Raw genomic sequence first — 13,058 nt, 5'->3', positions numbered from 1 at the left:
ATCAGTTTTGCATAAACAACAAAAACGTGAGTATTTCAAGTCTAATTGAAACATCATAGTCATGGTCTGTAGCAAGCTTCAAAGAATATGGAGACAGGTATGAACTGTGAATAGCTGAAAATCACTGAATTTAACAGACAAGAGTTCTAAATCTGGAAACAAAAAACTAGAGACCAATGTTTGAACAAAACACTTGTATTTCACAAGGAGAAACCAAAATGACTGAACAGAAAAAATCAAACTAATTGATGTGACATGCAAAGTGTGAATACAATAGTGTAATCAGTGACATAATGAGTGAAAATAGGAGCAAAGCAAATACAAAAATTTGTAAGTGCAAGCTTTGAACAAACTGAAAATTAGGGAAATTGAAGCAAAATGGCATCTAAGATGGGTGTATATTCTAGATTTGTGATGCTGTAATAAGGATGTTTCTGTTTGGGTGAGTTGAATTGGAAGAATATTTACAGTAGGTTATAAATAATGCTGTCCAAGTCCTATAATACACTATCACTGGACCAGAATAAATCAGAATAATATTGGAAGTAAACAATGTCATAATCTTGTGTCTTTCTACCACCCTGAAGTTTGATGTCCATTTCCTTTAGCAATAACTTGAAATATTATGTTTGGTCCATTTCATATATACACACACACAATTAATCCCTGGTTGACCCTTTCTCAGTGTTTCAGGTGTAAAGGCATAACATAAGACATGGTAGGTGGAGGTCAGCAGTATTTACCCTTCAAGATTATATGTAAAGAGCAGCTGAGCACTACAGCATGTTCACTCGAGAAATGTGGAGCTAAGGGATCATTTCTATATATCACTCTCGTAACCTATTTCAAACTTCCATGCAGCTGAGGCTTATTTCACCTTGCATTTGAAAATGGGTTTCCAAATTACATTGCATTACAGTCATAAAAAACATATATTTTTTTATAGTCTTAAGCCCTTAATGGAAAAGAAGGTTGTAGTGCCAAAGCCATTATGCATACATATACTGTATATTTGTGGTTTATTATAACGACACGTAACCGAAACTGTTACATATATTTCATTTGTCACTGAAATTGTTCTATTTATGGCTTTCTTTTTGATATATACAGTTGGCTGGAAACTCTCTTATAGAATGTTTAAAGGTTAAAATCTTGTCTTCATTTTTGATTTTGGATTCATTTTATTAGCCAGCGCTACTGCATGTGCAATCCGGATGTCGTGCAGCAGTTCCACAACCCGGACACCATCTTCATCCTAGCCTTTGCCATCATACTCCTCAACACAGATATGTACAGCCCTAACATCAAACCTGACCGCAAGATGATGCTGGAGGATTTTATTCGCAATTTGAGAGGTAAGAAAAGCCTTTAATTGCACTATAATTAAGGAGGCAATTAACTTTAATTCAAGAACCATACTGCATTAATTAATGAGGTACTTTTTCAGATACTGTAAGTATCCTGTAATTAGTGTTTAACTGATGCTGCATGACATATGTATTTTAAATGAAAGCTGCCTGTTGCCTTCTACAGTATCGATCATTTTTAGCTGATAGGATCGGAACCCAATATGATCTGCTCTTGTAGCTCATCCATTTCAAGGTTCAGTATTTTGTGTTTACTGAGATGCTTTTCTGCTCACCATGATTGTAATGACTGTTTATTCGAATTACTGTAGCCTTCTTGTTAGCTCTAACCAGTCGGGTTAAAAATGTTTAGCTGCAGTTAGAAAGATACAGAAGCCTCAATCATTCAATCAAAATCACAAGCAGTACATTTTACTCAATTTAATACTTTGATTAAATTAAAAACATACTAATTGCACATCCCATTTTTGCATTTTACTTTACTCAACTTGTTTTTTATTTTTGCAACAAAAATCTTTTAACAGCTAGTACCCGATAGTGATTTAGCTCTTGCAGTCATATGTAGATTATATTATAATTTAAATGGTGATCAATCAATTATTGATACTGTAATAAAATTAACCCTAAATTCTCGAGACAGGCATATTCAAGGATTTGCGGTAAACAAACAGATCACAGAGTTGGGGGTATAGCAGTGGTGTAGTTAAGAGATTATGGGTGGGTCTACTTTTTGACATACCTGGTCTGGCTGTTAAATGAGATCATGCATCGTCTTTCCTAGAAAATTCCAGTGTCATGATTTTGCCTTTAATAGAATCAATGAAAGGGCTGAAACAATAGTGAGTGTCCTTAATGGATTCAGACAAGCTGCTCCTAACAATTAAATTCAACTGGAAAAATCAATGCTGGAGTACCAAACTGATGCTTGATTAGACTTTCACTTCATTTTCTCTTTTTCTTTGTTCACTTTTTCTTTTTTAATTTGACTTTGCTTTTTTTTTTAGCCTCTTCGTTTCCTTTCACTGTCTGTGATTTAAGACATCATGCTTCACTTAAGTATTTGAATGGGTAAAATGCAATTATGAATTTAACAGGGACAATAATGAAAAGCCTTAAAAAACATGCTTTAAAAAAAAAGGTTTTTAATGTTACTGTATAGGCCACTGCAATTTGCGATCTTTTATTTGTGGCACTAAAGACATTACTGCTTTTGAAGGGAAATACTCCTACCTTTAGTCATTGCTTAGCTCATGGACAGAGAGAGAGAGAGAGAGAGAGAGAGAGAGAGAGAGAGAGATTTTTATTTATAGAGAAGTTTATTAAATCTAAAAAAAAATTTCACAGTAAAAAAAACAATTAAAATATTAAAATCTCTGTGATCTGTTTGTTTACAGCAAATTCTTGAATATGCCTGTCCTGAGAATTTTGGATTAATTTTATTACAGTATCAATAATTGATTGATCACCATTTAAACGATAATATAATCTACATATGACTGCAATAGCTAAATCACTATCGTGTACTATCACATTACATTACAGTACTATCACAAACATTACACATTTTTACATGGCCATTTAAGGTACACTAAAATATTATTCCAATACCAAATAAAAAAGTGTCATTCCATCCATTACTGTATAGATCAGTTAATTATACCCCTAAATATACAAAAAAACCTTCATATTCATTGATCAACTTATCGAACTTAAAATCACTCAGGACTCAACATTTCACCATCCTTCAAAATACTATTTCTACTTTTTGTCCTTCTCTACCTTTTAGACTGTTTTGAATATTATGATATAGATAGCTCTTTTTCAGCAATTGTCAGTTATTTCTTTGGGCTGCTCTATAACATGGGCCGAAAATAAAATTCTGAAAAAGAAAAAAAAAATCACCAAACTTAGAAAACAACAAGGTGAACACTGAACACATTTTGTAATCTTTAACATTCTAAATGTTTTCATACTGAAAAATTGTTTCCCCCTTTTTTTTAACAGAAAAGGCACTGGTCAGACACATTTGGATTCACAAACACATTAACAGTAATTGTGCCATGCAGTATTTTCCACTACAGATCACCGTGTGTTTTACTAAAGGTTTTTATACAGGTTTTACATTCTCATCCAACCCCAGCTTTTCTCTCCAAACTGTATCCTGTCGTTCCTAGGGGGTTGTTTTATTTAAAACCTTTACACAACATCCTCCAGACCTTTAATCAAAAAAAAAAACATTTAAACCTCTTAAGTCAGGGGTTATTTAAACTTTTGGAAATGGATCTAAATGAACAGAAACCACTTTGCCTTTAAAATAATCTTTCAACAGTCTTTTTTCTTCTACTGTCAACTATTGCATCAATAAATCGACAACTTTTCCAACCTGTTGTAAAGACTAAACTCCCAAATAGGATGCAACAACTTGAACATTACTTAGCTTAGGACCACCAATGCCTATTAAATTATGTAACTTTAGAGCTTGTGATAAACAGAAGATTTGAGACCGTCTAGGTGTGGCTTCACAAGCCACATCCAACCTCGCTCCATGAACCAGGGATCAGGGATATTCTACCCCAGCGTTTGTTCCTTGTCTTCATTTCTGAAATAGTTGCCAGATCAGAATCAGAATCAGAATCAGAATCAGGTTTATTGGCCAAGTGTGTTGACACACACAAGGAATTTGGTTCCAGCTGTTTGTTACTCTCAAAAGTACAGACATAAATAAAAACCTATACATGACAAAACAGACACAACAAGACAAAAACAGACTATACAAGACAATACAGACAATACAGACAATATGAGACAGTATAGACAGTGTGGGTAATAAATAGGGATACAGACCAGTAATGTACATAAAGTGTGGGAGTGCATGGTAGTGCAAATGACAGTATTGTGTGCCAGGTATGATGAGAGAGGTTACTATAAAACTTTGTACAGTATATAGAAGCAATAGTGTGTGCAACATATACAGATAATGTGATGAGTGACAGTTCTGTGACAGTTCTGTGCAGTACTCATAGATATGAGCATGGAATTTAATTATGGTCAGTTGTTAGTGAGGGTGATTGCTTGGGGAAAGAAACTGTTCCTGTGTCTGGCAGTCTTAGTGAACAAAGTTCTGTAGCGCCTGCCAGAAGGGAGGAGCTGAAAGATGTTGTGTCCAGGGTGTGAAGGGTCATTAATGATTTTTCCTGCCCGGTTTCTGGTTCTTGTATGGTACAAGTCCTGGAGAGTGGGCAGGGGCACCAATGATTTTTCAGCTGTTTTAACAGTTTTCTGCAGTCTGTTTCTGTCCTGTTTTGTTGCTGCTCCAAACCAGATGGTGATTGATGAGCACAGGACAGATTCAATGACTGCAGTGTAGAACTGTATCAACAGCTCCTGTGGCAGACTGTACTTCCTTAATTGCCTTAGAAAGTACATCCTCTGCTGGGCCTTTTTCAGAATTGAGTTTATGTTTGATTCCCATTTCAGGTCTTGGGAAATGGTAGTGCCCAGAAACTTGAAGTTCTCCACAGGTGACACAGGAATGTTGGATATTGTGAGGGGGAGTAGTGTTGAAGGATGTTTCCTAAAGTCCACTATCATCTCCACAGTTTTGAGTGTGTTTAGCTCAAGGTTGTTCTGACTGCACCATAGCACCAGCTGCTTCACCTCCTGCTTATATGCAGACTCGTCACCATCTTGGATTAGTCCAATGAGCGTGGTGTCATCTGCAAATTTCAGGAGTTTGACAGTTGGGTCACTTGATATGCAGTCATTCGTATAAAGGGAGAATAGCAGTGGGGAAAGGACACACCCCTGAGGAGCACCAGTGCTGACTGTCTGAATACCGGAGGTAACACCTCCCAGTCTCACCTGTTGTTTCCTGCCTGTCAGGAAGCTGGTGATCCATTGACAGATGGCAGGGGGTATAGTAAGGTTTAGGAGTTTGAGTGGAGGATTCCCGGAATTATTGTATTGAAAGCCGAACTAAAGTCAACAAACAAAATCCGGGCATATGTTCCTGGGCAGTCAAGGTGTTGCAGAATGTAGTTTAGCCCCATGTTGACTGCGTCATCCACCGATCTGTTTGCTCGGTATGCAAACTGTAGGGGATCCAGCAGCTGTTCTGTCACCTTCTTTAGATGGGCCAATACCAGCTTTTCAAAGGTCTTCATGACGACAGATGTCAGAGCGACAGGCCTGTAGTCATTCAGTCCAGTAATGGAGGGTTTCTTGGGGACTGGGATGATTGTGGAGAGTTTAAAGCAGGAGGGACCTCACACAACTCCAGTGATCTGTTGAAGATAGAGGTGAAAATGGGAGCCAGTTGGTCAGCACATGCTTTGAGACAGGAGGGGAGACACCGTCTGGGCCGGAGCCTTCCTTGTCTTCTGTCTCTGAAAGAGCCGATACACATCCTTTTCACAAATCGTGAGCGCAACTTGAGTGCTGGAAGGAGTTGTAAGAGAGAATCCAGAGGTGTGATGGGGGCAGACATTGGGCTGGGTTGGATGAGAGGTGTGAAGATATTGTCCTCAAACCTGCAGTAGAAGGTGTTAAGGTCGTCAGCCAGGTCTTTGTTTGCTTCAGTGGGAGGGTGGTCTCCTGTAGTTTGTGATATTTTGCAGGCCTTTCCACACTGATGCAGGGTCGTTAGCTGAAAACCTGCTTTTCAGCTTTTCAGAGTAGCTTCTTTTGGCTATTCTGATCTCCTTTGTCAGTTGGTTCCTGGCCTGCTTGTACAGAGCTTTGTCCTCCCTCTGTATGCATCTTCCTTGGCATGTCGAAGTTTTTCAGTTTGGCTGTGAACCATGGCTTGTTGTTACTGAACTTGCAGAAGGTTTTGGTTGGCACACACATGTCTTCACAAAAACTGATGTAGGATGTCACAGTGTCAGTCAGCTCATCCAGGCTGTCAGTTCCAGCCTCAAAGACACTCCAATCAGTGCACTCAAAGCAGTCTTGTAGTTCCTGCTTTGCCTCACTGGTCCATCTCTTCACTGTTTTGACTACAGGCTTAACAGATTTTAGTTTCTGCCTGTATGTTGGAATAAGATGAACCAAGCAGTGATCAGAGTTCCCTAAAGCTGCCCGGGGTACAGAGCGATACGAGTCCTTAAGAACGGTGTAGCAATGATCCAGTGTGTTTTTCCCTCTTGTCGGACAGTTAATATGTTGCCTGTATTTTGGAAGTTCTACTGTTAGTTTTGCTCTGTTAAAGTCTCCAAGGATAATAAAAAGAGAATCCGGATGTTTTTGCTCCAAGCCGGATATTTGGTTTGCCAGGTTTTGCAGTGCATCATTCACGTTGGCCTGAGGTGGGATGTAAACTCCGGTCAGAATGAATGAGGAAAATTCCCGCGGTGAGTAAAACGGTTTACAGTTTATTACCAGTGATTCCAAGTTTTCGCTGCAGTATTTATCCAGCACTGTGACATCTGTACACCAACGTTCGTTAATGTAGAAGCAGATTCCGCCGCCTTTCGTTTTGCCCGATAGCTCCGTTACGCGATCCGCTCGGTGTAAGTGAAAGCCCGAGAGAAGTAATCCGCTGTCCGGGATTGAGCGACTGAGCCAAGTTTCAGTAAAACAGAGAGCAGCGGAGCATGCAAAATCTTTGTTTGTTCCGTTAAGAAGAGTTAGTTCGTCCATTTTGTTCGGCAGTGAGCGGAGGTTCGCCAGGTGAATCGACGGGAGCGCAGTTCTAAATCCCCTCTGTCGCAGCTTCACTAGCGCGCCGGCGCGCTTCCCCCGCCGGTGTCTCCTCCATGTGCCATAGAGAGTGGCTGCAGCTCCAACTAAGATCTCCAAATAACTTTCCGGGTTTGTAAAAATTGTTGAAAAAGTGTCTGGAGTGAACTCCCCGATGTTAAGCAATTCTTCTTTAGTGTAAGTTATTAGGGTAGGGTAACTAAACACACAGACAATAAACAAAAAGAAAGAGAGTACTAGAGAGAGTCGTGCCAAAGCTGCCATCCGCGGCGCCATCTTGGATGATACTGATGTTAATGAGTCCTTTGTAGAACCGAGTTGCTGTATTAATCTGTAGTTTGGTAGAGTTCATTAGAAAGATTACAAAGTTTAAGTTCAATTCACTGACCTGATTTAAGATGATCAGCTACTTTCTTCCAGACCAAGTCCATGGGTCCTGTTAACTGTTGGCCAGAAGGAAAAGTATGCTCTGTGCTATACAGTGAAACCCATTCCAAAAATAATCTACAATAATAGACTGCCAAATGTGCACTAGGTGGATCAACACAAGTCAAACTGTGCCATAGTACTGATGCAACTAAATTACTAATCACAATGACTCTTCCCATAAATTATATTTGGTAAAAGCCACTTCCTTTCATTGCTTTTCCATGATAAGCCTTCTGGTAGATTATGGGGACCTCCAAACCATTTACCACACATTATTGCTCAGCATAAGCTGATATCTTAATTCTCTCATTTGAGTATAGTATAGGCCATCCTTTATTATTTTATTTAATCTTCACAAGCAGAGGTTCAATAGCCAAAGCATATAGCACATCCTTGTATGAATCCTCTTTGAACTTTGAAAGGAGCACATGCAAAATACCATTTATTTTTAGTACACTCTTAATGTCCTGTTACAAGACCCTGAGCTTATGCCAGAGATATGTCAAGTGAAGTCAAGTGAAGTCAAGTTTATTTCTATAATGCTTTTCAAAACTTACATTGTCTCAAAGCAGCTTTACAGAATTTAACAGTTAAGGTGAGCGACGTGTATTTATGTGTTCAACATGGTCAAATGCCTTTTCCTGATTTATGGCATTAAGACCAGAAATTAACCCCAATAATCTTAAGACCTCTAAAATATCCCACATTAAAAATATATTAGGGAAGATTGACCTATTAGGTGAACAATAAGTCTGATCATGATGGATGACTAAACCAAACACCTCCTTCAGTCTTGAAGGACCTTAAAAAACCTTAAAAAAATATTTTTAATCAGTACACAGAAGTGATGTTATGCACTTCATGTCTATTCCGGTTGTTGAATATAACGAATTAATATACTGACTTTGCCCATTCATTTATTCGAGAATAAAGAAGAAACTGTTAGGGCCATCCATCTGTCTAACACTCTGAAAATGAGAACAAACCAATAAAAAAACCCTTGTTGGGTTTAAGAAGCTTAATATGTACTTGATTTCCTGTGACTACTACTGCATTTTGGAATTCCATTATTTCAAACTTTAGGTCTCTTATTGACCCAGAAATGTCCCTAGAAACATTAAAAGTGAACTGACGCAACAGATTTTACCACAATCTCACCATTGTTGTAGTGATTTATATTCATGTTCTATTATGTTATATTAAAACCAAACTGCTTCCAAAAAAAATTATGTCTCAATAAAAACTTATCTTGCAACAAAAAGATATTAAAAAAGCACTTTCAGGTTTTATATTTGCTAAATAAACAAAAGAATCAGTTACAAAGGGTCTGAAAAGTGAAAATTCACATTTCTTATCAACATTGAAATGATTCTTAAAACAGTAGAACCTATCCAGTTGTAACGTTTTCATCCACTATACCATCATCATGCCACCAGAGGGAATATTGAGAGCTCACAGGCCAGAGGACACTTCCTGTATTAGCCTAGAAAAGCTATGCTCACACTATCACTAATGCAAAATATTGTATCTCTGCTACATACCAAGTTGTTTAGTTGTTTCTCATGTTCTATGCCATTTTTGTGTACTGACCCTTGCTCAGTATTTTTTAGTTATTAAGTTTGTTTTTCTGCCTTGGATTTTGTTTGCTTCCCAGTCATTAGGGTTGCACAAGCCAGTGCACTCTTAGTGCCAGTCCAAAGCCTGGATAAATGAGGAGGGTTGCTTTAGGAAGGGCATCCAGCATTAAACATGGCAAATCAAATATGCGGATCACGAATCAGAAATTCATACCGGATTGGTCGAGGCCGGGGTTACCAACGACCACCACAGGTGCTGTTAGTCAACAAGGTACTGCTGGAAATTGGGCTACTGTTGGCTCAGGGAGGAAAAGGAGAGGAGAAAGACATCTACAAAGACAGTTGGAAAATTAGAATTGTAGGAGAATTAAAGTTAGGTTGGTACTTTAAATGTTGGTACTATAACTTGTAAAGGGAGAGAGATAGCTGATATGATGGAGAGGAGAAAGGTCAACATGTTGTGTGTTCAAGAGACCAAGTGGAAAGGGAGTAAGGCCAGTGAATTGGGGCAGACTTTAATGGACATGTTTGTAAAGGGAACAGAGGTGATGAGGAGGTAATGGGCAGGTATGGCATAGGATGGTGGTCTGTAGGATGGCTTTGGAGGTGAAAAAGAGGAGGAGAGTGAGGACTGAAAAAATAATAAGATGGTGAAAACTGAAGGAGGAAGAGGTAGTGTGAGGAAAAAGGTCAGACAGGGGCTCGGTGGTGGTAAAGAGGTGCTGGAGTATTGGGCAACTACTGCAGAAGTGATAAGGGAGACAGCTAGAAAGGTACTTGGTGTGACACCTAGTTGATTGTACCATCTCTCAGCCTTATAGATTAGGAGCCGCTGTCAACCTAATTCATTGCCAGGTGTTAGAGGAGCTCAAAATCTCCATGGTTCTTTTCCCTGCTAGTCCACATCAACTGAAAGCCTCTAAATCACAAAAAGGTCCAAATCCCCCAGGAATATCAAAACCTGGGAGAGTTTTTAAACAAAAAAATCCATCCCTTTTCTGGGGTATGTCATCAACCGACAGGGGGTAAAGACAGACAAAGAACAAGTAAAAGCAGTGACGGCCTGGCACTCCCATCCAAGATCAAAGAATTCAACAATTTCTTGGATTTGCACGTTTTTACAGACTCTTTATACAGAACTACAGTGTCATGGTTGCACCCCTCAATGCCTTATTGCAGGGAAAACCAAAAAAACTTCTTCAACTGCCCAGGGTGCCCTTGACGAACTGAAAGACGTTTTACGATGGCCCCAATTTTGCAACATCCTGACCCAACACTCACTTTGTTGTAGAGCTATGGACCTCCAGTTGCTGGATTGGCAGTGTGCTCTCTTAACGCCATAGCAATCCTGGCAAGCTCTGCCCATGTGCATTCTTCTTGCACAAACTGACTGGGGCAGAATAAAATTATGACGTGGGTAACCGGGAATTACTATCAATTAAGAAGCTCAAAAGGAATAGAGACATTGGCTGGAGGGAACCTGACACCCGCCTGAACCCGCAGCAAGCCAAATGGGCGCTGTTCTTCACCTGGTTTAATTTTGCAATCATGTATTGCCTGGGGACTAAGAATGGCAAAGCCAATGCACTCTCCTGCCGGCATGACCCCATAGAAAATTCACAAATGTCCAAACCCATTCTGCTTTTTTTGGTCGTCATCTGGGACATCCCAAGAGGTTGTGACCTAGGGTCTTTGAGTGGGTGTACAACTCACTTTGCACAGGGCACCCGGAGATCCACCGCACCATTAAGTTTACCCAGAAGACTTTTTGGTTGCCATCACTTGTCACTGATTTAAAAAAAAACCGTAAAGGGCTGTCCAGTATGCGCACAATTTCGATCAGCCCAGCAACACCCTTATGGCCTATTAGAACCACTCCCCATGCCACAACAAACTTGGTCGCACATGGCAGGAGATTTAGTTACCAATCTCCACAACTCCCATGGTTATACCACCAAATTCATCACTGCAGACCGGTTCTCCAAAGGCATGCAATGTTGTACATCTAAAGGGCCTCCCTAACATGTTTTTAGGAACTACGGCCTACCTGAGAACATGGTGTCAGATCAAGGAACTCAACTAACTTATTGGGTCTGGCAGGCTTTCTGTAAAGGGTTTGGAATCCGGTGTGAGCCTCACATCCAGATATCACCCCCAAGCTAACGGACAAGCTGAGAGGGCGAACCTGGAACTGGCACATTTTCTGTTGTGCAGCAACATTGGAGTTAGTACATCAAGTGGGCAATAAATATGTAATAAATTCACTAACCCACTCAATCACTGAATGCACTCCTTTCCAGTGCATGCTAGGATTTCAGCCGCCTCCCTTTCCATGGTCTCGTGAGTTATCTGACATCCCAGCGATCAATGGCTGGTTATAGAGGAGCAGAGAGGTATGGAATAGAGGGTATGTGTGCATCCAGATGGCCATCCAAAGCCAAGAAATTCAAGCAAACCATATGTGTTCCTAGACGGGGGTTCTGTAATTTTCCCATCCTCTATACAATCACCATGACACTACAGAGAACCATCACCCGGATATTGAGAGCTCACAGTTGAAACTTTGTTTTAAGCCTAGATAAGGTAGCTCACGCTATCACTTATTTGAAGTGTTGCTGCTACATACCAAGCCATTTTGCTGTTTCTCATGTTCTATGCCATTTTTGTATTCTGACCCTTGCTCCATATTATTTATTTAACAAATTTGGTTTTCTGCCTTGGACTTTGCTTGCTTCAAGGACTGACTTTCTGTGAATTGAACCTTTGCCTGCTATTACATTTTCAATAGTGCATTTGTGTTTCTGGATTGTCTGTTTCCTTCAAATAAATCCGCACATAGATTCCCGATCCGATCCTGCGATACGTCACACCATTCTAGCCATGGTAATAAAATTTTCTCTTGCTTGTGAGCATGGATATTTTCTGTCCTTTTTGTGCAGGATTCTCCAAATATCACAAAGGTCATATTCAGCAATGAGTTTTAATATCTCCTGCTGTGATGCTATATGAGGTTCTTTATGGTTTCTATCAATTTTATAATTTGCTGTGCAGTTAAAATCTCTTCCCATAAACATATACTCTTCTTGTTTAAAACTAGAAATGATATTGCTCATTTATTTTATGAAACAAACTCTCTTAGGACCAAGAATAGGTACCTAAATGCTTACAAAAACTAAAGTGAGCTTTTTGCTTTGACACAGAATGGACATTTGAACAAAAATGCATGAGATATATATACGCTATTTTTGAACCCCAGCCTCTCTTTCTGTCTTTATTCACTATGATCTCCTGTCTGTGCATACCTGAGTGTATTGCCAGTTTTCAGTTATATCCTCTTTGATGCTTTGCATCTTATCACATCCATAATTCTCACTAAATACCCTTCCATGAAACATTCTTTGGCTCATAATGCTTATTCATACATTTTGAACATGACCTTGCAATCATTCAGTCTTTGCAGGGTTGGTTGCGTTAATGCTTGTTAAAACATGCTGCATGTAACATTAAACAAGTAATGGGCATTTTGCTTCTATCGATTACTGTTGTTAATTTAAAAAAATTACAGCTCTTGTAAACAAATGTTTGAGCGTGAATGACAATCAATTTTGTCTGCTTGACAGTCATGCTTATAATAAAAAAAATAACCACATTCTTCATGCTATAGAGTAAAAATCATGACGATTGATTGTCAGATGTTATTACAAATAAAACAAAAGTCACTGTCAAGACTGAAGCAGGAAAGTAACAGTATATTTGACAGTATTGCCAGCTGTAATTTAAATAAGATTATAATGAAATACATTGTTGTTGTAACAATTCATTGTACTTGAACTTGTTCCAAACTTCATATAATTTAAGGCTAAATATAAGCATACACAAAAGCAGCCATTTGTTATTGTTCTGAATAAAAGACTTTGCACTTATTGGCTTCTAATAACATGACAACCTGCATTTTATGTCTTCAAATAAAAAAAAAAAGAAAAAG

General features: G+C 39.1%; 1 protein-coding gene across 3 annotated transcripts in view; it reads left to right on the top strand.

The window, feature by feature from the left end:
• iqsec3a (IQ motif and Sec7 domain ArfGEF 3a) overlaps nt 1-13,058 on the top strand; it is a 132,100-nt gene that overhangs the window by 90,258 nt on the left and 28,784 nt on the right. For all 3 annotated transcript variants that reach the window (XM_046873294.1, XM_046873293.1, XM_046873295.1), the window contains exon 7: nt 1,189-1,355. In XM_046873294.1, the coding sequence (XP_046729250.1) occupies nt 1,189-1,355 (167 nt within the window). The remainder of the gene's footprint in view (nt 1-1,188; nt 1,356-13,058) is intronic.

The sequence above is a fragment of the Silurus meridionalis genome, chromosome 18, assembly GCF_014805685.1.
Source record: "Silurus meridionalis isolate SWU-2019-XX chromosome 18, ASM1480568v1, whole genome shotgun sequence".
Taxonomy (NCBI): Eukaryota; Metazoa; Chordata; class Actinopteri; order Siluriformes; family Siluridae; genus Silurus; species Silurus meridionalis.
Note: the sequence above shows the minus strand (reverse complement) of the source record. Positions and strands in the feature narration are given on the sequence as shown.